Raw genomic sequence first — 26,444 nt, forward strand, 5'->3', positions numbered from 1 at the left:
CTTTCCCCATGTTTAAAATTATGTGTGAGCTGGCAATAGCAGGCTCATAGAAGATGCTGTTAAAATACAATCTTGAGACAAAGGAGGGGGAGAGATTAAACTATAAAGCCTATTAAGACTGAATTGATCTAAATTTTATATTTCTTTTAATTAGTAACTTAGAAATGATGCAACCAACTGCAGGGATGTTTTAAAGTTTCAGTGATTTATCAACTTCATCTTCTATTCCTCTCTCCAAGTCACTAGTCCCTGGCTAAATCCTGGAAAACACGGAAACCAAAAAAAAAAAAAACCAAAAAAAAAAAAAACAAAAAACATATTTTGCACTAATGGGTGCAACTCATGCCACCAAAAACAAATCATTTTCTATATTCAGACTTGGAGAAAACTTTGAGAAGGTATCAGTCCAGAAAATGCAGAATTTCAAATAAAATAATGAAATTCTACTCAACTTTAGGCTATTGACTAAACTTACTATATAAAGAAGGTTTATTATTTTACCATGGGCCCAAATGGCTCTCAATTCTTTCTCAAAGGACAAAACAGTGATTTTCAAATCTGCTATCTTTTGATGTTGGAGGATGTGCTATTTGGCCACTATACCCTTCAAACTGAATTAGTCACTTTTTTTTTTATTTGAGATTATATCCTAAAATAACAAAGCAGAGCTGGGATTAATACTCAGGGAACTTGTCTTTGAAACATCCAAAGCACTGGGCATCTGATGTAAAAGTTACTCCATTCTTCATGGAATTTGTGTTCTGTTCTTCCTTCTGTAGATTTGCCCAGTTTCTGAGAAAAAGCAGAAGAGGAGGAGCAATTTATTACCTCTTTAGTGTTCTACAATCATCCCTCCTCCCATCTTCATGATATAAAAGCATTCAACTGGAAGATCAGAACAAAGGTTGTGAATATATACCCAGGAAAGATGTGGACGATGGATCACATGTGGATAATGGCAGGCTTGTAGGAATGAAAGACACTCTAATACCTACTTAGCTATATCCCAATAAGGACTATCATTTTCAGAGGACTGAACCAAATGATTTCAAACAAGATATAAGATTTCTTAATTCTAAAACTTGCCAAATGAAATGGCTGATTATTTTCTTTTCTTGAGGAATGAGACTTCTGAAGTTTTATCAGAAGAAAAGAGACAGAGAACTTTTGATTAATATAGTCACAGAAGAGAAAAACTGCAGAATGTTACAAGCCTTGTTCATAATTACTTCCGCATAAAGTTCAGATGTATAAAAACAGCTGCCTAAATATCTGTGGTCTCAGTAATCTTATTATCAGATAAGGAATGTACCCTTAGATTTTCTCAGATATATTATTGTGACTTATATAAATAGTATGACCAGAAATACTTTTAAAATAGCTGGAGATATTTCCTAATCTTTCAGGTTTTGCTTTTACATTTACACAGAGATTTAAAGTTGTATTTGATTTGGGGAGAACATATAAGTATATGTGATTTTGTGTATGTGACATAAATGCATGTTTAAAGCTTCATATAGGATTCCTTTTCTAAAAGTTAAAGTAAATGTGAAATTGTCTCAGATTTTTGATGAGGGAAAACAAAGCAATGAGCCTCTGAGTAGAACAGTCTCCACTTAGGTAAATATTCAGTTATTCTGCCTGGCTGAATACCATTAACTAACTACTCTATTTCAAATTTATCTTGAGTGCTCTTACGTTAATGTTTTTCATAAAGTGGCTTCATCTTATCGTTCAAAGTATGTCATAATTCTATTTTTGTAAAAAATGAAAAATATATATAAATATTATATATACATAGAGAAGGTCTAAAACAATATACATTTAATGTTAATTGGGAGTTGTCCCTGGAGGAGAGAGTCAGAGTGATTGTATTTTCTTTTTGCCTATTTTTTCCTAATCTATATATAATCCATAATTACCCATGGATAAATTACATCATAAAATAGAAATTTACAATAATCCTTCATCAGCATTATGTTGTGCCTAGCCTTTCCCCTCTTTTCTTGTGCCACTGGTTTGTATGACATGATCAAAGTTTTCCTCCCCTTTTACTTTAACCCATTAGTACTCAGAATCTGGCAGGAGAATGAGCAGAGAAATTAAAGTAGGATAATGTGAGAATTCAGGAGGGGCTGGGAAAGGTCACATGTGAATCTCCATTTAATATTACACTCTAGAAAGATTCGGCTGACAACTGTCATGTGGATTAGTCTTAAAGATCATGTAGGTAAGGGCCAGGGGATTGTTTTGAGATAGAAAAGAGAACCGTCTCCTGAATTCTAACTCCATTAGCTCCCCATCTTTGGTGATTTTGAGATGGGTACTTGATGGCTGCCCTTTTGGCTCTCTGTCCTAGAGTCTGCTGCCACTTGGAGCATCAAAAAGGACTATGTGAGGGCACCTGGGTGGCTCAGTTGACTAAGCATCTGATTCTTGATTTCGGCTCAGGTCATGATCTCAGGGTTTGTGAGTTCAAGCCCCACATGGGGCTCCATGCTAACAGCATATGGAGCTCTGTGTTGTCAGCACAGAGATTCTCTCTCTCCCTCTGTCTCTGACCCTACCCCACTTTTTCTTGCATGTGCGTGCATGGGCATTCTCTCTCTCTCTCTCTCTCTCTCTCTCAAAATAAAAATAAATAAACTTAAAAAAAGAAGGACTATGTATTGCAGCTGATGTTTTGCTCCCCTGGGTACATCTGGGGAGGGGCTACACCCTCAGCCATGATTATAACTATTGTGTCATATGCTCTGTATACGGGATCCATAAAGTTAGCAGAGATACAATACAGAAAATGCAGCAGTGAAGATTTTGTGGCAGCCCAAAAAGTAAAATAAAAGAACAGAAAGAGGAAGAAAAAAGAGGAATTATTGAGAAAAGTAAATGGGTAAGTCTGATGTGTAAATATGGAAGGGCTAAGAAAGACCACCTGAAGATTCTAACAAGAATCAGTGCAAGTCTTTAGTCATAAGATGAAGAGCAATGTATGAAGCAGTGTCCCTCAGAGGGCAAGCTCAGGATATCCAGAGAGCTTTAATCCATAATGCTCACCAGCCAGACTTTTTATTCAGGGACTTGTCATGGCATTTCACAAATACCACAGATGCCTTTCCTTTCTGCAGATGAGATACTTTCTCCCTGGAACAGAAGATTACCCTGTAGAATAAAATGGATGTAAACATATAAGGGAAAATAGAAACAACTGTTCACAAATATATGGTTTGGTCAAGGATCTTTAAATCCTACATGATCAGTCTGATTAATTGTTTTGATATTTCTAATAGCTCACTGTTTAAAGTGAGGTCATTCTGGTCAGCAGTACATCTGAATCATAGGGTTATTTGAGGGCCTAATCACAGTTCAGCAATAAAGGTAGTCAATCTGGACAGCTTGGAGCAACCTTAAAATCACAAGACCTTCACCGTGAGATAATACAAGATCCACTTTACCACTTCTTTGTATCTACATTAAGGAATTCACAAACCATCCTTCAACTGGCCCTGTTAGAGAAACAAATGCTCTGCAGAGCCTCTCCATCCACAACCTCCTTTTTGTTTGTTTTGTTTTGTTTGTTATAAAAGAAAATGACCAGAGGGAAATAATTTATCAATCCTAATTTAAAGAGTCATTTTTATATGAAATTTATTGTCAAATTGGTTACCATACAACACCCAGTGCTCATCCCAACAGGTGCCCTACTCAATGCCCATCACCCACTTTCCCCTCTTTCCCACCCCCCCCATCAACCCTCAGTTTATTCTCAGTTTTTAAGAGTCCCTTATGCTTTGGCTCCCTCCCTTGCTAACTTTTTTTTTCTTCCCCTCCCCCATGGTTTCTGTTAAGTTTCTCAGGATCCACAGAAGAGTGAAAACATATGGTATCTGTCTTTCTCTGTATGACTTACTTCACTAAGAGTCATTTTTATTACCAATAATGGAACACTACAGTTTGCAAAAATCCCTATAAATTTAGTGTACAAGTTTTAAAATCCCTGGGGCTCTCTATTCAATTTCTTTATAGATATATGTGAGGTGGGGTTGGGGAGATGGATGAAGATACCTTGGAATCTCATTCTTCTTGAAGATGTTGGTTTTAATCTTTGAATGTCAAAGTGACATCTCTAAGGTTCTTTCCACAACTGTTTTGTACTTGCAAGAAACAGTACTAAAATAGGGGCATTTGTACCCCAATGTTTATAGCAGCACTCTCAATAATAGCCAAATTATGGAAAGAGTCTAAATGTCCATCAACTGATGAATGCATAAAGAAATTGTGGTTTATATACACAATGGAGTACTATGTGGCAATGAGAAAGAATGAAATATGGCCCTTTGTAGCAACGTGGATGGAACTGGAGAGTGTTATGCTAAGTTAAATAAGCCATACAGAGAAAGACAGATACCATATGTTTTCACTCTTATGTGGATCCTGAGAAACTTAACAGAAACCCATGGGGGAGAGGAAGAAAAAAAAAGAGGTTAGAGTGGGAGAGAGCCAAAGCATAAGAGACTCCTAAAAACTGAGAATAAACTGAGGGTTGATGGGGGGGTGGGAGGGAGGGAGGGTGGGTGATGGGTATTGGGGAGGGCACCTTTTGGGATGAGCACTGGGTGTTGTATGGAAACCAATTTGACAATAAATTTCATATATTGAAAAAAGAAACAGTGCTAAAATAGAAGCTGAGATCCTCATCTCAGCTTTAGGTCAATAATTGTGACCAGTTCAGGGCTTATGTTTTCTTTCATGAAATTCAGAAATACTATTACTTCCCTAGTAATGATAATAAAAGAACACTCCTCCCCCAAATTATAGGTGTAATTATCTAGATGATATAGTTTTAAATACAAAGCTTACTAAAGTTCCACCTGAACGTTGAAGGCTCCAAGAGTACCCTCCCAAGGTAATGACAGGGTAAGCCTAACGTGAATGGAAAGAAATTGATTTAATTACTTTTTTTGAGTCTCTCCTGCTTTTACTCTGATCTTCTCAATAGTAAACCCAGGGCTGCTCCACCAGTCTGACCAGCTGAAGTATGAATCGCTCTTCCATTTGAGTTTCAACATTAGCAGTTCCCCAATATCCACCTCCGTGTAAATTAGAAAGGAGTATGTCTTATTCGCAGAAATTTCAGGCCTGAATAAAAAATCAGCATATTTGGTTAGTTCTGTGTGGGGGTTTTTTTTTGTTTGTTTTTTTGTGTTTTTTTTTTTGTTTTTTTTTTTGGTTTTTTTTTTTTTGCTTTTTTTTTTTTTTTCATTTTTATTCCTCCCAAGGCATAAATAGCTTTGTTGTTTGGGAGATATCTTAAAAATACAAAAAGTGTCCAAAAAAATATTCCAGATGAAGATCAATGGCATTTAGTGACTTTTAAAAGACATCTACACCCTTTTAATCTATTCTAACTTTTACACTAAAAGTGTGAACTATTTAATACCATTCTTAAGAAAAAATCCATAAATGAATCATTCAGAGATATTATATTCATTTTCATATATCCCCTTTCAATCTGTACTGCTATGTGAACATTTTTACTTTGTTACAGTCATAGCATACATACAATTCTCTATTCTTTCTTTGTTTACTTCATATTTTACCTTCCATTTTTCACCATGTTTTACCTGTTTTTCTATAATTATAGGTTTTAGAAACTAGACAGATTTTAGTGACTTATTAAACCACAATTAACCATTGCCTCAATGTTGGGTACTTATTTATTTCTAATTTATGCTATTGTATGCACAATGTGAATATCTTTTGTCATAAAGTTTTTTTTTAAATTTTTAATGTTTATTTTATTTTTGAGAGAGAGAGAGAACATGAGTAGGGGAGGGGCAGACACACAGAATCTGAAGCAGGCTCCAGGCTCTGAGCTGTCAGCACAGAGCCCAACGCAGTGCTCGAACTCACGAACCACGAGATCATGACCTGAGCCGAAGGCAGACGCTTAACCGAATGAGCCACCCAGGTGTCTCCATAAAGCTTTTTTTTTTAAAAAAATTCTGTTGTGGGGCGCCTGGGTGGTTTAATTGGTTAAGCATCTGACTTTTGATTTTGGCTCAGGTCATGATCTCACAGTTTGTGAGATTGAGCCCTGTGTCAGGTTCTGTACTGGCAGTGCATAGCCTGCTTGGGATTCTCTCTCTCCTTCTCTCTCTGTCTCTCCCCTGCTCATGCTCTGTCTCTCTCTCAAATTGCATAAATAAAACATTTTTTAAAAATTCTGTTGAATATCTCTTTTTCTACTCTTTTCTGTTCTAGGGACCAAAGGCAGTTAGCAGTGCCATAATAAACCCACATGCTGGAGGTAATGCTAAGTGGTTACTCACAGGGTGAAAGGAATGTTCTCACTCTCAGCCACAGTGCCATACAGAGAAATCTCAAAGACCTGGTTGGTCTGTGTATCACTCTCAGTCCCAGAAAAATGTATCTTTACTTGGTAATGGAAGACTATAAGGAAAAAATTGGAACAAGTGCTAATCAGTTTTTATGGAAACATCACAGCCCCCAAATAAGCAGGCAATTCAGAACCACAGACTACCTCACTAGTGATTAAATAAGAAGTGCTCGCACACAACCATCACTGTGGCTTGGAAAGATTTCTTCATGTCTGCACAGTGTTTGTTACTCAAATTTTCAGACCTTGAATTCCACTCCTTTTTAGAAAAGTGTGATTTCAGTGCATAGGAAGAATCTAGGTATATCTGGATTGTCAAGCAGCCCTAGATTGTAGTCATCTTTGATTGGGTACAAGGGAAATCAAATCAAGAAACCAAACTACACATGATTCTTTCTTCATGAACTATACCCTTCCTTGGCCATCTTGTCCCTGAATATCTGTATAAAGCATATTTGGCATTTGTTAATGGAACACTGTGATTGTGTTTTTTCATGCTTTATGAGTATGTCTGACACTCTACCCTATGTGTAAATTCCTTCAGGTCAGAGGATCATGTTTATCCTCTTTATCCCCCCACCATCTAGCACAGAGTAGGTATTATAGCAGGCTCACAATAAAACTTATTCATTGAGGGGCGCCTGGGTGGCACAGTCGGTTAAGCGTCCGACTTTGGCCAGGTCACGATCTCGCGGTCCGTGAGTTCGAGCCCCGCGTCAGGCTCTGGGCTGATGGCTCAGAGCCTGGAGCCTGTTTCTGATTCTGTGTCTCCCTCTCTCTCTGCCCCTCCCCCGTTCATGCTCTGTCTCTCTCTGTCCCAAAAATAAATAAACGTTGAAAAAAAATTTTAAACTTATTCATTGAATCATCAGTGAGGCTATAAAGACTGCCAGTTCTTAAAGTGTTTGGGAGAGCTTCTGGAAGCAAGTACTTGAACTTCTACATCATCTCCTCCCTGTTCTCTCTATCTCTACTAAAACCCCTGTGTAGATGGAATGGAGGGAGGTTAAGGAGATAAGAAACACAGCAGGCTTAACACACAGCTACTAAGGAGTAGAAGAGAAACTGTTTCTCTTCAGTGGAGCCCTTGCAGGACTCACCATAGACCAGAGCAGGAGAAGTTGATACTGCTGCAGTGACCCCAAGAACAGTGATGGAGCACTGCATGGCACTGAGCAGGATGCCTGGGGATGAGTAATACCCACCAGGTCTCCAAAAGATTCCACCCTCCTCTCTACCTCACACACATTTTCTCATTCTGAAAAGTCAGGGAAACTAAGGGTTTCCTCGTTGCTTAAAAGGTTTCCTTGAACTACTGCTGCTCTAAACCTCTGGGCAACCAAATGCACCTCTACAGAAGTTCTAACACACTTTACAAGTGGGTGCCTCTATCAGATACATTTTTACCTTGGAAAACTGTATTTCAGTATCATCCCTTCCCCTGGACTTCTCCCTGGACTCCACATAAATTAGCTTTTCTGGATTAGTTCCTCTTGCTAGATTTACCTAATTATCTCCTTTCTTGTCTCCCCTCAATCTGTATAAATCTTGCTCTAAATAAGCTGCCAAGTTTGAAATTCACCTGGGAACAAATTAATGACAAAATGGAAATATCTTACAGGTTTGGTATATTCTCTCTCCCAGGAATAGTTGAATTTTAAAATACAGATAGCTCTTGCCTAAAGCAAACTTTAGGAGTTGGCAAACCTTTCCTGTGAGGGGCCAGATGGTAAATAATTTAGGCTTTGTGGGCCATACAGTCTCTGTCCCACTTAACTGTGGTAGCACAAAATCACCCTTAGTCAATTAAAAACAAAAAATGAATGTGTGTAGTTGTGTTCTAATAAAACTTTATTTACAAAAGCAGGTAAGGGGCTAGATTTGGCCTCCTGGGCCTTGGTTTTCTGGCCCTGGATAGATAGATGGTTTCAAATGAGCTCTGAGCCTGGTTCTAATGGGCTAGCCCATGCTAATGGTCACAATTACAGAGAAGGGTGGCAAGCAAGACTATTACAGAGGTTAATGCAGGTTGTACCCTGGGCCTTACTGGCAATGTGAATTGAGAGCTTCAGTAAAATGGACCAGTACAACTCCCTCTCTAGCAACAGAAATACAGTGAGGGTTCAGGATTTAATAAAATCATTGCACTACTTCTGTTGTAATGGACAGACTCAGTACATGTGATGCAATGAGTGTGATAAAAAAATATGATCAAACTGATTTTCCTCATTTACAACATTCTCCAGCCTACCTTTGTAAGGCATCTGAGACCGAGTCTTCAGGTACATTTTGCTGCTTCTTTTGGCTCTGACCTTATTGATCTCATAACCCAAATTGTTGCAACGGTTTTTTCTACAACTCAGGCAAAGCCCTTTCTCAAAGGCTTCCTTTGAATTGCACCGGTAGGCCTTACTAGGGTTTTCTTCATTCAACAGAGAATCAATAAAGAGATGAATGGAGCGCTCATGGGAACACTTCACTAGCTGGTCCACATCTGGAGAACAAGAGACAAAAAGAAAATTTAATTCCATGAAAGTCCACAATGAGTGTTTCATCTCACATGTCTAAACTAGTTAAATGTGGTGTCAGAATAAAATTACCTAAGAATCTAGTCCTATGACTCCTTGATGTAAGTCCTATTTAAGGAGGTACTCTTGATGGGAGTTTCTTACCTATCTCTAAGAGTGTTAAAATTGCAAATTTGCAGAGAACTTTTGACTTTTCTGCTGTCTTATATTTGTATGTTTATGAGGATCTAAGTAAGAGACATTCAAGGCAGAAGTTGACTTCCCCCAGTTTGTCACATCCTTCTCTTATATTGAAAACATAAAATACTTCTACATGGACCTAGAAACAATACCACAAAAGGCAGAATTATTAAATGAATAGTATTTTAACGTAGATTCTATGTATAATTGGAGGTTGTGTCACTACTGATTTTTGCATTAAATGAATCACAGAAATAATCAGTAGTGTAATAAAAGTGTATCTATTACCATAAGCTTCTATAACAATTAAAAATAGTAGCATTATGCTGTAAGTCCTATAACATGTGCACAAAAGACCTATAGTCAATATCTACAGGTAAGTTTAATTGCCCACAAAGGATGCAAAGATCCCTTAAAACAAATTATAAATTTAACACAAACATGATTATTGAAGTAAATATTAAGACAATATTAAATTATATTTTCTTTTTTAAATTTTGGAATATTTATTTTTAGAGAATGGCGATTTGTTTCTTATTTTTACTTTCTCTCTAAAAGGCTAACAAAATTAATTTGGACTAATTAACATGCCCTTTATTTTCAATCAATTCAAAATAAACCTTATGGTTTCACAACTATATTCAGAATATAACAACATGTGCCAGAAGTCATTTTATGCTGCTATTATCCAAGGCAATGGAGTTTTCTTGTATAGATCTCACCTTTCTTTTCTTTTATCTCTGGAAGCTCAGTACTCACTCAGTATTGTAGTCTATAATATAATACATAAAAGAAAAAAAAGTTTGTCTATCTGATCAAAGGAAGTACTAAGGTATAAAGGCGATTATGCTGAATATGATAGCTTCTTCAGAAATTATCTTGGCTAAATGTGTATACTTTAATATACACATTTGCATACACATTGCATACTTGTGGGGAATGGGTAGAAGACTGGGTCAATAAGAATTAAGAACAACACTTATGTTTAATTAACTTCTAAATCATATTTACCTCCAAGGCCTCTCTCTGCAATCACACGGATAGCTTCCCCAATGTTACATCCTGGTTGAAAAGTGCCTCCATTAGGATAAATATCAACATGTCCTACTGGTTTCTGGATTCCAATACTTCGGCCAGGTGACCCTCTGGTGAATGTGTGTAAGACATCTACAAAATCTGCATCATCAGGAGAAAGGCGACTTGGAGCTTCTGCATATTCAAAGTTAGGTCCAGCTGGATCTAGTCCTTAATGAGGGGGGAAAAAAAAGACCTCACATATTTTTTAATTCCCATTAATTTTAGTCTCCATTAGCATTAGACAATGCTAATGTTACCTTGGCATTCGATTGTTCATCATTTGAATGTAACTGGCAGCCACATAGATTTTTATTAGCTCCTTATCCTAGTGATTGGATCATTAAGTTACTGAGAGTCATAGAAGTAGGCTTAACTCTTTCTGAAAGGAATTTGAGTCTCTGAAACTTGCTATTAAATAGCAATTTCATTCAGAACAGCTAGATCTCCTTTTGTAAATTATTTTTGAACCTGTTGAGAAGGACTTCAAAGAGTGGTGAGTTCGTTCTTTTTCTTTATGCATGCCAAATCATCTACTACCTTTGCCCTGGTTGACTGCCTTCTTTTTTCCAAGCAGGCTCTGGTGTTGGTCCTTTTTCATTTATCCCAGTACTGATGTGAAATATGACATACATAACACCAAAGCACAGAGCCCGGGAGGATGGAAATGAGCTTCCCAGAGACCACTGGGCTTTTTGTGCTTAACTCTGCTCTTTCTTCTGACAGTAGGTGGTATGTCTAGGACAGCTAGTGCCCATATTCTCTCCTTCTCCAGAAAAAAAGTGCTCCCATAATATAATCAAATGGCTTGGCAAGCAGAGAGGAACACCACACACATATAGATATATTTGACAAACATTTTTATTCTATTTCCAAATGACAGGCATCTCGACTCTTCTGTGATAGACTACTGGCACTGCTTTCTTACCAGTAATTCTATTGACCTTCTTATTGGTCAGACTTCCTGCAATTCCAGCAGCATGGGCTCCAAGGCTGTACCCCAAGAGATGGACATTGTCCAGAGGATAGTGAAATTCCTCCTTTGGAAGAGAAAAAGAAAAAAGGGGTTCTTACAGTTCTGCACAAAAGATCAAAACTAAATGAAAAATATTGTTTTGGAAATGCAGGCTATACTGAAAATTAATTCTACTTATTTAAATTTTGTGGTATAGATCAAAGAAACACTTTAGTGTTGAGATTTTCTCTTTCTTTAACAACATATTTAAGTTACAAACTTTTTCCATACATCTGATATTGAAATGTATGGAAATGTGAATTTTCATTTATCTGAAAATATATGTATGCATGTACATGTGTATGTATAGCTGTATATTTATATGTAGATATATGTATATGTGTGTGTATCTATATGTAGATACACACACATATATTAAATATATATTTAACTTTAAGCCAGTATTCCCTACTCTAAATACCCTACATCACTTTATTCTTTAAGTTAGCCAGGAAATGTCTTAAAACCAGGAAATATTATAGCAGGAATGGATCGCAGACACATATAGTCCATCCTCTTTATTCAATAGATAATAAGCCTGAGGTCGAGGCAGGTGATCTGATTTTCCCAGGTTCACTTTCCTGATAGGCAAAAGAGTCAAGAAAAGAGCTTTAATCTTTTTTTTTTCTTTAGTTTTAGAGACAGGGAGTGTGCTCAAGTTGGGGAGATGGGGAGAGAGAGAGAGAGGGAGAGAATCTCTAGCAGGCTCCACACTCAGGGCAAGAGCCCAATGCGGGGCTCAATCCCACAACCCTGGGCCCATGACCTGAGCTACAATCAAGAGTTGGACACTCAACCGACTGAACCATACAGGTACCCCAAGAACTTTTATCTTCTAACAGTCAGTCCAATAAACACAGCTTATTTTTTACCTCCACATATCTGGCTTAGATATTTTGGCCCTGTCAGAGTATTAGCTTCCTTTCAACCAATGCCAAGATACATTTCAAAGATAATTTTCAGAGGATGACCTCAGGAAAAAAGTGAATAAAAGTGGCAGCTAAGTCAGAAGTCCTGACCCTTAGCCATCTCATATCTACAGACTTTTCTTGCCAGTTTCTTCCTAGCTCAAATCCATCACTCCCCTAACCCTCAACAAAAATCTGGATCTTTAATCTACACTAAGCAATAGGTATTATTAATACTTTCATGAAAGAGATTGGTATTCTAATGGGTCAAAGCCAAGATAACATTTCCATGTGCCAGTCAACTGGTAAGGAAGGATTTGGCTGAACATGACATCTTCCCTTTGCCCTGAAATAACAAGCTTTTGTCTGTTTTGCCCAGTCACTTCTTGGTCTCACCAGATCTATTCACTATGAGAATATCGATAGGGAAGGGCAGGACTATGCTTTGGCTTTACAGTTTTATCATTCTTATCATAATACTGCTTTCTGGCTGAAAAATAACCATGCTTATTCTGAAGATTTGAATTGCCCCAGATGAAAAGTAACAAAGACCAGCCATTTGTCCCACTCTGGCCAAGAGATCTGTTTTGGACATGTAAGGCTTCTTCCCCCAATCTTACCGCCATCCAGTTGATAAACTTGGCCACATCCTTTCCCACCAGCTTGGTGTATCCCGCAGACACCGGATAATGCTGCTGGGCCCGTGACAGCCAGTCCACCACAATGACATTGGAATCTGGTTCCCTCTTGTACAGGGCAGCCACAAGTTTTGGCACCCAACTCTCATACATTCCTGTCACCTGAAAAGGATGATGCAAGCTTTCTTAAAATACCCACATACAACTTGTTATAGATATGACAGCCTAATATACTTACGCTGAATGGAAAGAAAACAAACAAATCTGAAAGGTTGTCCATTAACTCAGGAAGAAAACTCAAACTATGCAAAACAGTGTTCAGAGACTTGTGACTCCCCTTTAGGAGGCAAATTTGAGTATGCCAAAGAAGGGTGTTGAGGTGAGGAATGGCAGACTAGGGTTTACACCACCAATTTTTAAAAGCTTGGTTTATGAATTCTGTAAAACCAGTAATTTATATGAAAGATCAATCTGAATAAGTTAAAATTTTGCACTGGAGCTATAGGCTATTTTATAATAATTTAATTCAATTACTTTCAACTAGGCTAATAACTTATTCCCAACAAAATTAGTTTGGAGGATGTGAATGCACTCTTTTTTTCTTAAGAGTCATTTATTTACATACAACATTTGATGTGCTGATGAAAAAAAGTTTTAAGCACGCTAATTCTAACAGAAGGTAAATTTATTTATCAATCTGTTTGTTAATACATAAGAAAATGATCAGTTTCAGTTCAGATTTTTTTTTTACAGTTCTCTCAAATTCTTAATTTTCAGAGTGGAAGTTAATGAGGTTTAATAGTCACATTTCTCAAATTAGATTGGCTCTGTTTGGACATAAGGAGACTGCCAACTGTAATTCTTTACCTCTTGTTTAAGAAAGCCCCAAAATTCAAAGTCAAAAGAACTATAGAGTTCTCACATTAACTTTTTTTATGTAAAATTTTAATTTATGCTTTCAGAGAGGACATCAGACACTTCTGCAAAGATGCACACTTTAAAATAATCAAAACACATTTTTAAAAAAGCACATTATAAAATTCTCCACCATCGTTCCATGAGCCTGCATGTAGCAGTAACTTGATTCAAATCCCCAAATCTCCCCACCTCTACCATGACCTGATAGAAATCATATTGTAGCCATAGTAAAAGTTACTCACGTACGTACTCAACAAAGAAGGTTCTGAAATATATGTTTAAGGCAGCTTTTGAAGGGAGATCTATAAAACCTATATTCTTCTTAGAATAATTCCAAAAGCAAATACAGGAGTCTTGAATTCCCAAACCAGTGGGCTTCATTTGGAACTTTGATCTTATATGGTGGATTCTTTCAGATTTATGCTTCCATTTTGTTTACTTTATTCTCTAGACTAAAACTATCAAAACCTGAGTTCTTGTTTCACTCCTGACACTAACAACTGCACAATTTTTCACCTCATTGCTGTGGTAGGAAAAAGCAAGCCTGAAACTCAGGAGATCTTGGTTCCAGTCCCAACTCTTCCAATAATTACTTCTATGAATGTAGGCACTGTTTTAACCTTTAAGGACACCTACAAAACAAAGGAGTTGGATTCAGATGATCTTGAAGTTACCCACCACCTCATAAATGTCTTCTTGCAACCATTCTGACTTCCAGTCTACCTGCAGTGATATAATTGAAGCTATTGCCATTTCAAGCATAAAGAGAAAAAGAAAAAAAAAAGAAAAAAGGTACAAAGGTGACGTTGGCTCATTAGAAAATCATTTAATAAACCTTCTTTGAACATGTTTCGGTGAGGCTGCTTTAAGTCCAAGCACAGTCTGGGTCTTTGAGGAAACAGGCTAGAACACTGACCTAGCCTCAAATTCCTGTGAATTGGTCTTGTCTTCTCTTCTCCTCTCTTAGTGGTTGGGGGTTTGCCACACTTTTCAACTGCCTTTCAAGAGAGGATGATGTCAGTTCTTCAGAATGAAACATTAACCACTCCTCCTTTCAGCTGGCGTGAGGACCTCCTACCACAATGAGAACTCTGTGCTTAGTGCACTGGTCTATGAAACCTAAGCAGGTGGCAAAGCTCCAGGACAGCTGTGTCTAAACAGCTTTCTGGGGTGTGCCCTAAGAATACTACATGCTAAGCATTCTTTTGGATTTTCCATGGCAAAACTAAAGAATTTCCCCATTTCCCTTAGTCTTATGACCTTGAGTTGCTGAACAGCTTACCTCAGATAAGGCAGAAAAATCTTGCTTGCTCTAAGCTCCTATTATAAGTTTTTCCGTACTATCAATGTTTCCAAGTTAAGCAATCTATCAAAGAGCAAAAAACCCAACTTATTTCTACAGTGACTGATACTTTTATTAACTGTCTAAAAATGAATCTACTCCTTTCTCTTTTTTTAATCATAGGAAGAACTTTATTTTTTGTATTATTTTATTTTATTTATTTATTTTTTAATAAGAGATTTATTGTCAAATTGGTTTCCATACAACACTCAGTGCTCATCCCAACAGATACTCCTTTCTTTTTTAATTCAACATAAAATACTGATGTAAGTACCCCTGAACAAAGGGGTGTAAAAGAAACCTTCTTTAACTCTAAAAAGTTTTTCTAGGGTTTTTTTCTAAGGTTCCTTAAATCAGCACAAAGTTTTTAAATCTTTGATTCTCAGATTCACAGTTGAACTGAAGCCTTTCTATGGCTAGATTAGTTACTGAATAGACCAACCAGCTAGCTTTTTATGATGAAAGTCAATCCCACAGCCAATGGCCTAGCCTCTGAGCTCAGGCACTCAAAATGTCAGGACACATGATATGAAGAATATGGTGGGTTTAGTGGGCAGAAGGACCCATAATAGAAATTGGCACTATATACTGATACTGGGTTAGTTATGTCATCTTTGCATGAGAAGGAACTATGCTTTTTAAAAATTCTTAAAGCATCAAGTTCTCTCAGGGGATAAGAATGTGAGGTCTGAGACATTCAATTTATTGTGCCATATAAAATGTTTATTAAGCTTATTATACTTTTTACAAAGGTATTAAAACTCTATATACAATCAAAACATCTCTAAAACTACCAACAATTACTTTTTCTTATTGAATCTCTTAAATATAAAAAGATCCATGTTAATAATTTGAATATATAATTTTATCATAAGATATGTAATTTATGTTAACTTAGTAAATAGATGTTTAAAAAATAAACATCCATCTAAATTCTGTTAGTAGTTGCCTTCATCTCCATAAAGTTATAGCAATTATCCTATATTGTTAATAAGAATGGTACTTAAGCTACACAGGAAAATAAGTCAAGACTAGAAGTCTATCAATCCTTCTCTAATTCATCTCATTAGGATATATTTAGTATCTTTACTATATTCACAAGCTCCGACATAATGGAAAGATAATTTCTCTTTAACGTCCCATTTTATATAACTCCTTTTTATATAAAAGATGAAATCTGCTAACTGGGGTTTTAAAATATTAAAAACCAATTGAAGTACTTAAGTAAGAACTGAACCATGTAAAGTGACTGCCACATATTTAGAGAGTACTACTTTATTCACATTCTTTATTTTGTTGTTGTTGTTGTTGTTTTCTTTTTTTTTTAAGCTTTAATTTAATTTCCAGTTACTTAACATACAGTGTAATATTAGTTTCATGTGTAAAATTTAGTGATTCAACATTTCCATACAACATCTGGTGCTCATCACAAGTGCACTCCTTAATCCACATCACCTATTCACATTCTTTAAATGTAACCACAGTTTTCACCTTTTCTAATCATTTTGCATGACACTTCCCTGGCTAGCCCTCTGTCATCTATAAAAAAGTTCCCTAAAGTTTGCAATTGGAGAATGTTGGAAGTAGAGGGACAACTAGTCTAACCTCTTTGTCTTACACATCAGTCAACTGAGGCCCAGAGATAAGAAGTAGCATCAGTCACTTCACAGAGCTGGAGAATGGCAAAGCCAGAGCCAGAATCAATACTGCCTCACTCCACTCTAACCCTCTCCTCCCTCTGACACGTTGTTTCCCTTAGGAAAGCATGTGCTTTGGCAATGTGCTACATGAATCAGGATCATACCAGGTGTGTACTGGTTTCCTAAACTGAAAATGTACATTCTGCTCTGTAGGTGAGCAAAGCCTTGTTTTCCCAACTCACAAGAATGTCTGATTCAAGGGCACCAACTAGGGACTGTGGTAAAATGAAGGTAGGCACTATCTGGGGGAAAATACTCATGAACCTGTGATTTTAGATTCCATAATCCCACCCTGAGCCAGAATTGCCTGTACTCAAGTTTAAAGTAAAGCCATAGGAGGGGCGCTTGGGTGGCTCAGGTCATGATCTCACGGTCCATGGGTTTGAGCCCCGCACCAGGCTCTGTGCTAACAGCCCAGAGCCTGGAGCCTGCTTTGGATTCTGTGTCTCCCTCTCCCTCTGCCCCTCCCCCACTCATGCTCTGTCTCTCAAAAGGTGAATAAACATTAAAAAAATTTTTTTTTTAAATAAAAATGAAGTAAGGCCATAGGAAAGCAAGCAGAAGTACAGGATATATGAAGACTCATCATGGGGTTCCCAACAACTCATCACGGGGTCAAGATGCCTGGGTCACCCCAATCTCTTTTCTAAAAAGACTGTCTTACCGTCCAGCCATGGATCACCACAAAGGTTTTGCTGGTGTGGTTGAAGTGGCAGTTAGCCACAGATTCTGTCACTCCAGGAATGAGGTGGCAAGTATCTTCAGCTATGTCTTCAGGGGTCCTTAGAGCAAATTTACTTTCGATATCTATAAAATCTCTTCCTCCTGTAATTCCTGAAAAGGAAAAATTGGATAGGTGGCTAATTGGAGGGTTGTTTGTTTTATTTGTTGTTATGGTATGTTTTAGGTTTATAAGCAACTACCACCAATGATATTTTTATTTCTATTTTTTTTAATAAATGTAGATTGAAAGAGAATGACTTGGGGTGCCTGGGTGGCTCAGTCAGTTAAGCAAGAGAATGACTAATTCTCCATTAGTAATAGAAGTTGACAGAGACCAGAATCCAGGTCTCTTGGTTACAATTCAAAACTCATTCTTCTAAAGAACATTGGCTCATGGCTCTTGCATTGTAAAATTCCACTTATTTCATATATTATTTTTCACCCTCTTTCAATATTGGATTATATCAACTTAATGCTTTTCCCAAAATGTTGTATAATAGGCTTGAGAAAAGGTTGTTTCCTTTGCAATAACATAACTTTAAAAAATAATAGCAGTAAGAAAATTTGGAAGCTTGAGGAAGTTTTTATATGAAGTTGTTCCCACCCCCATAGCAAGGTACCTCAGTTAAAAATATTTTTGAAAAATCATTTAGTGGGTTGTTCAAAAATGCATATACTATGTGTGAACTGGTTAATACTTTACCCAAATATTTTTTTCTATTATTTCTTATGTCTTTACTGTCTTTTACACAAAGTCATAACTTATAGCTTTGTAGTTACAAAACTACGGCAAAGCAGGTTTGGGGAAGAATCCACTTTGATTCTTCATAGTCAATCCCAAAGTGAATGAGAGAAATAAACTTCAGCCTACCATTTGAATCTCTTGACAATAACTCTAAATTTTGATAAACCTTCATCTAATACCACAGTGAATGCTTGAAATAAATTTTGCTGCAAATAAAATCAAACTCTTCTACAAAGCAAACACAATCAAAGGGAAGTTATATTAGGGGAAATTATTTACTTTCTTGTCAAGAAAAAAATTAAAAATTATTTACTATAAAATGGTAATAATTTGTAGATTTTAGATTCCTCTACTTAAAACTCAGATGATAAATAACTGGTACTTCTAATTTCTTAATCTAAATTTACTCTTTTCACAATTCAAATGCTGAAAATCTGTAATTTCAAATAACATTGCAAAAGCCAGGCCAAAATAAAAACAAGAATGATATGGTATAATGAATATACAGGTATTCATGTAGCTAGCTGAGTACTGGTCAACTTTTTCCTTTTTAATTATTTTCTAAAATTCCTAAAGCAATATTGTGGCTACTTGCTAAGTCATTCATTATAGGTGACAAGTTGCTCTCTCTCTCTCTCTCTCTCTCTCTCTCCCTCTCTCTCTCTCATCTCTAGCACCTGAACATTCTAAGATAATTTATTCAAATAAGAGAGTGTGGTAAACTATTGCTATTTAAGGCTTTTTTTATTTACAGATAGTAAAATTGCACTTGAAAGCCATTCACCCATCAAAAATACACTTGGCTTTCCATCTTATTTGAAGATGCAGGTCTTCCTTTCCCTTCCTAACCAGGTAGTACTCTGATGGCCTTATTATTTGCCTGATAGTAGAAAAAAATGTAGATTTTTAAATCTTATTCTGCTCTAAATACCCAAGAAGGTTTTTTTTTAATTGTTAGGAAGCGCTTTAGAAAATTTCAAACTAAATTAGTTTCACCTTGTCTCATCTCTCCACATCAAATAACTCATCCCTCCTCAATAATCTTATTTTAACATATTTGATTATCAATCTTTTCGAAGTAGAAATCATCCAAGTGACCTGGCAGACATATCCCACCCACCACCTATTTGTTAAACTGTTATTTAAGACTACTGCTTTACATAGCTCCATAGGATGCCACTCACTTTGGTCTATTTTCCCCTAGAGTTATGCAACATGATGGCCCTAGAGTTGCTGGTGGTTTTGAAATAACTAAGGATATTCTCAGAAATTATTAAGGCTAGCTTTGTGAATTTCCATGAAAAAAAGTCTATTAAATTCATAGATTCTATACAGATTATCTGCATAGCCCATTGAGAGGTCCAATTTTCCACTACCAACATTTCCTGTTCGGTACATAACTTCTACATTTAAAAAAAAAGGAAATTCCTACATTCTCAAACAAATTTGTATTTGGAGACTTTTATTTCACTTCTCAAGGAGATTAGTTTTTTTTAAGTTACAGAAAGCATAATGAAGCATTTGACAGGAAGATTGCACCACTCTATATGCTATGTGCTGTTTTCAATTCTATGTCAGTTCTATACATGATCATAAATGGTATTAGTGTTTAGTCAGTTTTTCTTTCTCTTTGGCATTCTGACAGAAATTTTCACACTGCTGGTGTTTGTAAGAGTGTCTCAGCATCCTAAAGATGAATGTACTTTCCAAGCCTATCTTTTCACACAATTGATATGGGCCAGCTGTTACTTTTAGTTGTTCCAATATACACTAGAATTGCTCTTGCCAGACAGATGAAGTGATTTGACTCAATTGTTACTAAGGGAATTACTGATTTCCATACATGAAAATGATATTAATGACTGCACTTATCTTTCTAAGGGGATAAAGATCTTTTTTATCAGATCCCCTTAGAAATTAAAGCTACCTTAGGGTAGTCGGAAGGGGGCTGCCTAAGGTATATTCCTTTATAAGTGCTTCCATCCTGAATTCAACTTATCATAGCAACGTAACCACTCTGACTTGTTCCCATCAGATGGCCTTATTCAGCACTAAGGTAGGACTTGGATACTAGGCAAGTTACAAGTTAATGTATTTCTTGACTATGTAATCTTTATTTCTAAATTCTTAAATAGCTAAAATTCTAAGTGTATGAACAAAGACAAGGTATTTACTTAACATGGATAATAACTCACAGAGATGAAATTAGATTGAGAGGTGAAAGCGCTTTAAAGGTAAATTTATGGAGGGTATGTTATTGTTCCTAGGAAAGAAGAAATATTGAGCATCCCAGAAAAGATATTCTTTTTTCTTTAATTCTATTTTTTTTTAATTTACATCCAAATTAGCTTATACTGTAACAATGATTTCAGGAGTAGATTCCTTAATGTCCCTTACCCATTTAGCCCATCCCCCTTCCAACAACCCCTCCAGTAACCCTCTGTTCTCCATATTTAAGAGTATCTATGTTTTGTCCCCCTACCCTGTTCTTATATTATTTTTACTTCCCTTTCCTTGTGTTCATCTGTTCTGTGTCTTAAAGCCCTCATATGAGTGAAGTCATATGATATTTGTCTTTCTCTGACTGACTAATTTCACTTAGCACAATCCGCTTTAGTTCCATCCACCAGCATTCTTCACAGAGCTAGAACAAACAATCCTAAAACTTGTATGGAACCAGAAAATACCCCAAATAGCCAAAGCAGTCTTGAAAAAGAAAACCAAAGCAGGAGGGATCACAATCCCAGACTTCAAGCTGTAATACAAAAGTGTAATCATCAAGACAGTATGGTACAGGCATAAAAACAGATAGATCAATGGAACAGAATAGAGACTCAAGAATTGGACCCACAAATGTATGGCCAATTAATCTTTGACAAAGCAGGAAAGAATATCCAATGGAATAAAGACAGTTTCTTCAGCAAGTGGTGCTGGGAAAACTGGACAGCGACATGCAGAAGAATGAACCTGGAGACCACTTTCTTATACCATACACAAAAATAAACACAAAATGGATGAAAGACCTAAATGTAAGACAGAAAGCCTCAAAATCCTCAAGGATAAAGCAGGCAAAAACCTCTTTGATCTTGGCCACAGCAACTTCTAACTCAACGCGTCTCCAGAGGCAAGGGAAACAAAAACAAAAATAAACTACTGGGACCTCATCAAAATAAAAAGCTTCTGCACAGCGAAGGAAACAATCAGCACAACTAAAAGGCAATGAGAGAGGATATTTACAAATCCTCTCATTACAAAAAGGAATGAGAGAAGATATTTACAAATGACATATCAGATAAAGGGTTAGTATCCAAAATATAAAGAACTTACCAAACTCGACACCCAAAAAACAAAGAATCCGGTGAAGAAATGGGCAAAAGACATGAATAGACACTTCTCCAAAAAAGATATTCTAAAGGCAGTTCACAGTTACCAGATGGATAGGATAAGCATGCATCTGAAGATGAGGTACAAGAGTTCAATTATAATGCAATTCCCTTTAAGTTTCTAATCACCCCCCCCCCACCCTCAACACACACACACACACACACACACACACACGCACACCTAAAGGACTTCATCAGTAATTCACCTTCTCTCTGAAACTGATAGTCATACTTACTGACTCAGGCAGCTTCTGCAGAGTGCCAAAAACCAAATCGAATGGGTAAAAAAAAAGTTTGGTGAGGGGAAAAAAATCAACATCCTATTTGACGGAATTGATTAGTCTTTTCCAATGTAGACACCTAACAGATTTGCTTTTCATTTGTATGGAAAAGATGTTTGTGAAAACAGAAGCAGTAAACTAGATAGCCCAATTTCTCCTCCCAAAATAAAGCAAAGAAGGAAGGCTAAGCTAAAAGTACACTGCCTGAAAGAAAGTGAAAATTTCCCATTGTTAACTCTTCCCGTGTCTCACTCCCACCTTTCAATACTACTATTCATCCATCCCTCCAGTGCTGAGCTCTACTCTATTTATGTGGAATCTGCTATTTTGCTGTCATCACTCATCACATTTAATTCACATGTTAGCCTGTAAATTCACTATGGCAGGTCAAATAGAAGTGCAGTTACTGAGCACTGACCCATATGCTCCTTGCTTAGCTCTTCAAGTTTCCTAATGAGGCTCTGCAGAGACTGAGGTGGCTCCAAGAACAAAGAGCCTGAGGGCAGTGCCTCATATCCTTACTTTCATCTTAGAAAAAAATCAAGAATAAGTAAAGTCAGAGCCCAGAGAAGGTGCTACTTACCATTCTCTCACACTTGTATCCTTTGGCTATGAAATTCTTACATTCCTAGATGAATTCATTTGGAGGAGAAAAGGGGTGGAAATTTGCTGTGATGGGAGAGGCATAATATAAAGGGTGGGGGGTGGTGGAGTGAGAGTGGGAGGGAAGGATAGGAGGTATTAATTTCAAGTGTACTTAAAAATGATTCTTCCCTTAATACATTTACAGCCAGGAAAAGCACGTGTTGGTTAAAATCCAATTTAATTCATCAATCACAAAGTGTCTACTTAAATCAAAGAGTATGAATTAGAGGCACTTACAAGAATTTTTTTTCAAGATTTTATTTATTTTATTAAGTGATCTCTACACATAATGTGGGGCTCAAACTCACAACCCAGAGATCAAGAGTTGCATGTTCCATCGGCTGAGCCAGCCAGGCACCCCAGCCTAAGAGAATTTTGAGTGCAGTCTGAACTCCTCATTTTAGAGTTTAGGAATCTAAAAACCAGAGAGGTGACACTGACTAGACCAGGAATTTATGGTCATGAATTGCTAAGGAGCCAGCAAAAACAAACTGTGGACAACACATATTCGGGTGTTTATGGTAAAAGGAACATCACACCATGGTGTATTTTCTTAAATAAGAATTTGGAGTTTGTTCCTACCATTTTCTTGGAACTATGAAGGGAACATGACACTATATAAGATATTTAAGACTTTCTAATTGAACCTCCAATATTCTTAAACTGATCTGACAGAAAAGATACTTTTTTTATTCAATCATATTAATGAAATCTACTTTTTTTTAAATAACCCTAACAAAAATGTTCTATCACAACACACTGCTGAAATAAACTTTCAACTGAAAAGTCATGGACAAACTTAACTATAACTTGAATGTCTGTGGACATGCTACCTGAGAGCACATCCAAGTGACACTGACCTAACTGCAATTTTACCAGGGAAGAGAGAAAAAAATGTTGCCTCCTTTTATAACTTGCTTCAGTTGGTTTGTGGTTGTTGTTGTATATTAGATGAACCAAAGTTCAAGGGCAGGCCTGCTGCCTCCATAGTGGAAGGGTCTGGAGCTGGGCCTGTGTGTTCCCTACAATAAAGAAATTCACATCTCTCCTGTAGCACCTTAACCCTAGCAAGCCAGGGGCTCCAGGGTGGTGACTGAGGTTCAAGGGTAAACTCCCTGAAGCCCCACTGCTAGCAGCTGCTTCTCAGGTCAGAGCAGGACTGAGTTCCCAGGACATTAAGGGTAGCCAATTGCAAAACCCGTAACCCCCAAGTCAGTGGCGACAGACAGCTAGTCCCTGCGACACGTTATCAGGAGGATCAACTCTTCCCTAGGTTTTCTGGGTGCTAAGAAAAGTTGCATCTGCAAGAATGGAAGCTAGGGAGGGGTGCCTGGGTGTCTCAGTCCCCTCAGGTCATGATCTCAAAGTTCCTGAGTTCAGCCCAGCGTGGGGCTCTAAGCTGAAAAGGACTTGCTTGGGATTCTAGGTCTCCTCTCTCTGCCCCTCCCCGACTCGTGCACGCTCTCTCCCTCTTCAATAAAAGAAAAGAAAGAAAGAAAGAAGAGAAAGGAAGAAAGAAAGAAGAAAGAGAAAGAAAGAAAGAGAAAAAGAAGAAAGAAAGAAAGAAAGAAAGAAAGAAAGAAAGAAAGAAAAAAGAAAGAAAGAAGGAAGGAAGGAAGGAAGGAAGGAAGGAAGGAAGGAAGGAAACTGGCGAGCTTCCCAGCTCCCGAAGGGGTGCAGGGTGCTGGCACAGCAGGACTCGCTGCCGCCTACTCGACTCAGTCCCCCACTACGCTGTCAAGGCAGAGAGCTGGTGCCCGGTGCTTCTAAGATACCCACAACGCTTCTTCCCCTCCTCTTCGTGGCCTTCTCTTACAGAAGCCGCCACTCTGTCGGTGCTCACGAAGGCCGGAGCCCGGGTCGCGGCTGCGCCAGGGTCACCTTGACCCGCGCGCCTTTCATTCCAGAGCCCGCATGCGAGAGAGTTATTATGGATCTCCACCATTTAAGTCCTTCCTCCGACCTCTCTTTGTCCGCCCCTCATGCTACCCGCTACTCTTCGTCTCCGAGCCTACGTACCCGGAAATATGGCCTCAACCAGATCGGAAGGATCAACGAGGGAAAGACTCTAGCAAGATCGGAGGGAGAATTCCCTCCTTGCCCCTCCCGGATCCCAGCCCAGTGACTCTTCTCCCGGCCCGGCGCTCTGGCTAGGAAAGTTTCCAGGGTGCCTCTGCAACCCCTTTCAGTTTCCTCCTTCCCATCCTTGTAACTTGTGGAAGTGGCCACAGAGTGAAGTCTGCAGGTGGAGGGGAGTGTACACGCAAAACTTACTGTCGTCGGCAGCCACCCATCCACGGGTGGTGGTCAGACTCTGGAGCCATATGCCCAGAGCCATCAGGAACAGGGTTTTGCTCTCCATCTCCGGGCAGGGCTCTCTGTAGGAGCTACAGGGCTCTGGCAGGAGCGCGAACAGTGTTGGACCAGCTGAGCCTGAGACGGGAGCAGGCTGGAGGCGCGGTTCAGCGTGAGGCAAGTTGCCCTTTAAAACGGAGGGCAGGGCAGTTAGAAGTGGCAGGTTCCCTCTGAGGAGGAGAAGGGAGAATGGAGTCTGACACTGTTTCCACTGCACGGCTGCTTATGTGACTGGAAATATGCAAATAAACCTCATCATCTATTGGCTTTAAAATCAGAAGTTGGGGGGAGGGCTCTAAATTCTCTTCCAAGTATTTGAGCAAACTGTAATGAGTATCAACCCTGCCAGAGAAAAGAGGGGGAAAGGGCAGAAGGGAGAATTTACTTTCTCTGTAAAGTTCCTATTTGCTTTTCCTAAGGATTCTAGCTCAGAAAGGCCCCCTATCCACGAAACACAAATTTATATGGATTTATGTTAAATACTCTGCAATCACCAGTTTTCCAAAGATGGGAAATTAAACTGTTAAACTACATTTCATAAGTATTTAAACTACACTTGTCTTTTAATGGATCCTGTTTATGACTTGCAGTGTTTTTGTTGTTGTTTGTTTTCCCCCAAAATTCTCCTGGACAGTGTCAATTTAGGGATCCATGGACACACATTGTTCCGTGGCTCATGCTTGCACAATCTTGTATATTAACATTGGCAAAATGGATTAACATACCTGGCGCAGAAAAGCCCTCTTGCTTTAACCAGTTTTTAAGTTTTCTGTCATGAAAATTATACCCAATCCTCAAACTCATAAAAGAATTCAAGGACATTTTATCCTCACAGACAGAATATTGAGGTCAAACAACTTAAAACTAGATTGTCGTGTGAACTGAAAGAAGCCCATTAAAAAAAAAAAAAAAGAAAAACACGTATTGTATGTGTTTATAGAAAACACATTTATATAAAATATCCACAAATAGGCAAATCTTAGAAACAAAGTAGATTAGCGTTTGCCTGGAGATGGGGAAGAGTGGAGGAGTTTTGGGGGGAAGGTGATAAATAATATTCTAAAATTACATTATGGTTTTAGTTAAATATACTAAAAACATTGACTTGTTTATGTACCTAAATTTATGGTACCTAAATTACATCTTAATAAAACTATTTAAAATGTTCTATTGGGGCACCTGGGTGGCTTAGTCAGTTAAGCATCCCACTTGTGCTCAGGTCATGATCCCCATGGTTCCAGAGTTCCAACCCCACGTTTGGGGCTGACAGCTCAGAGCCTGGAGCCTGATTTGGATTCTGTGTTCTCCCTCTCTGTCTGCCCATCCCCCCCCCTGAAAAATAAATAGACATTTAAGAAATGTTGTATTGAGGTATGCAAGTAAATAAGAATAATGAAATCACATTGCATATTTTTTTCACCAAAATGTTCATAATACTTTCAAATATCTTTCTATATGTAAAGAATTTGCATTAGCATATGGGTCAGTGCTCAGTAGCTGCACTTCTATTTGACCTGCCATAGTGAATTTACAGGCTAACATGTGAATTAAATGTGATGGGTGATGACAGCAAAATAGCAGATTCCACATAAATAGAGTAGAGCTCAGCACT

At 37.8% G+C, this 26,444-nt stretch overlaps 1 protein-coding gene across 1 annotated transcript; it reads right to left on the reverse strand.

The window, feature by feature from the left end:
* Positions 1–760: 760 nt before the first annotated feature.
* Positions 761–24,869, reverse strand: LPL (lipoprotein lipase; the record flags this gene model as incomplete). The annotated part of the gene is given in 10 exon segments (NM_001042567.1): positions 761–792; positions 3,055–3,159; positions 4,954–5,136; positions 6,330–6,450; positions 8,649–8,891; positions 10,117–10,350; positions 11,108–11,219; positions 12,723–12,902; positions 17,365–17,534; positions 24,752–24,869. Coding segments are annotated over 10 exon segments (1,437 nt in total). The 5' UTR covers positions 24,840–24,869.
* Positions 24,870–26,444: the final 1,575 nt, after the last annotated feature.

This window comes from Felis catus, chromosome B1 (assembly GCF_018350175.1).
Source record: "Felis catus isolate Fca126 chromosome B1, F.catus_Fca126_mat1.0, whole genome shotgun sequence".
Taxonomy (NCBI): Eukaryota; Metazoa; Chordata; class Mammalia; order Carnivora; family Felidae; genus Felis; species Felis catus.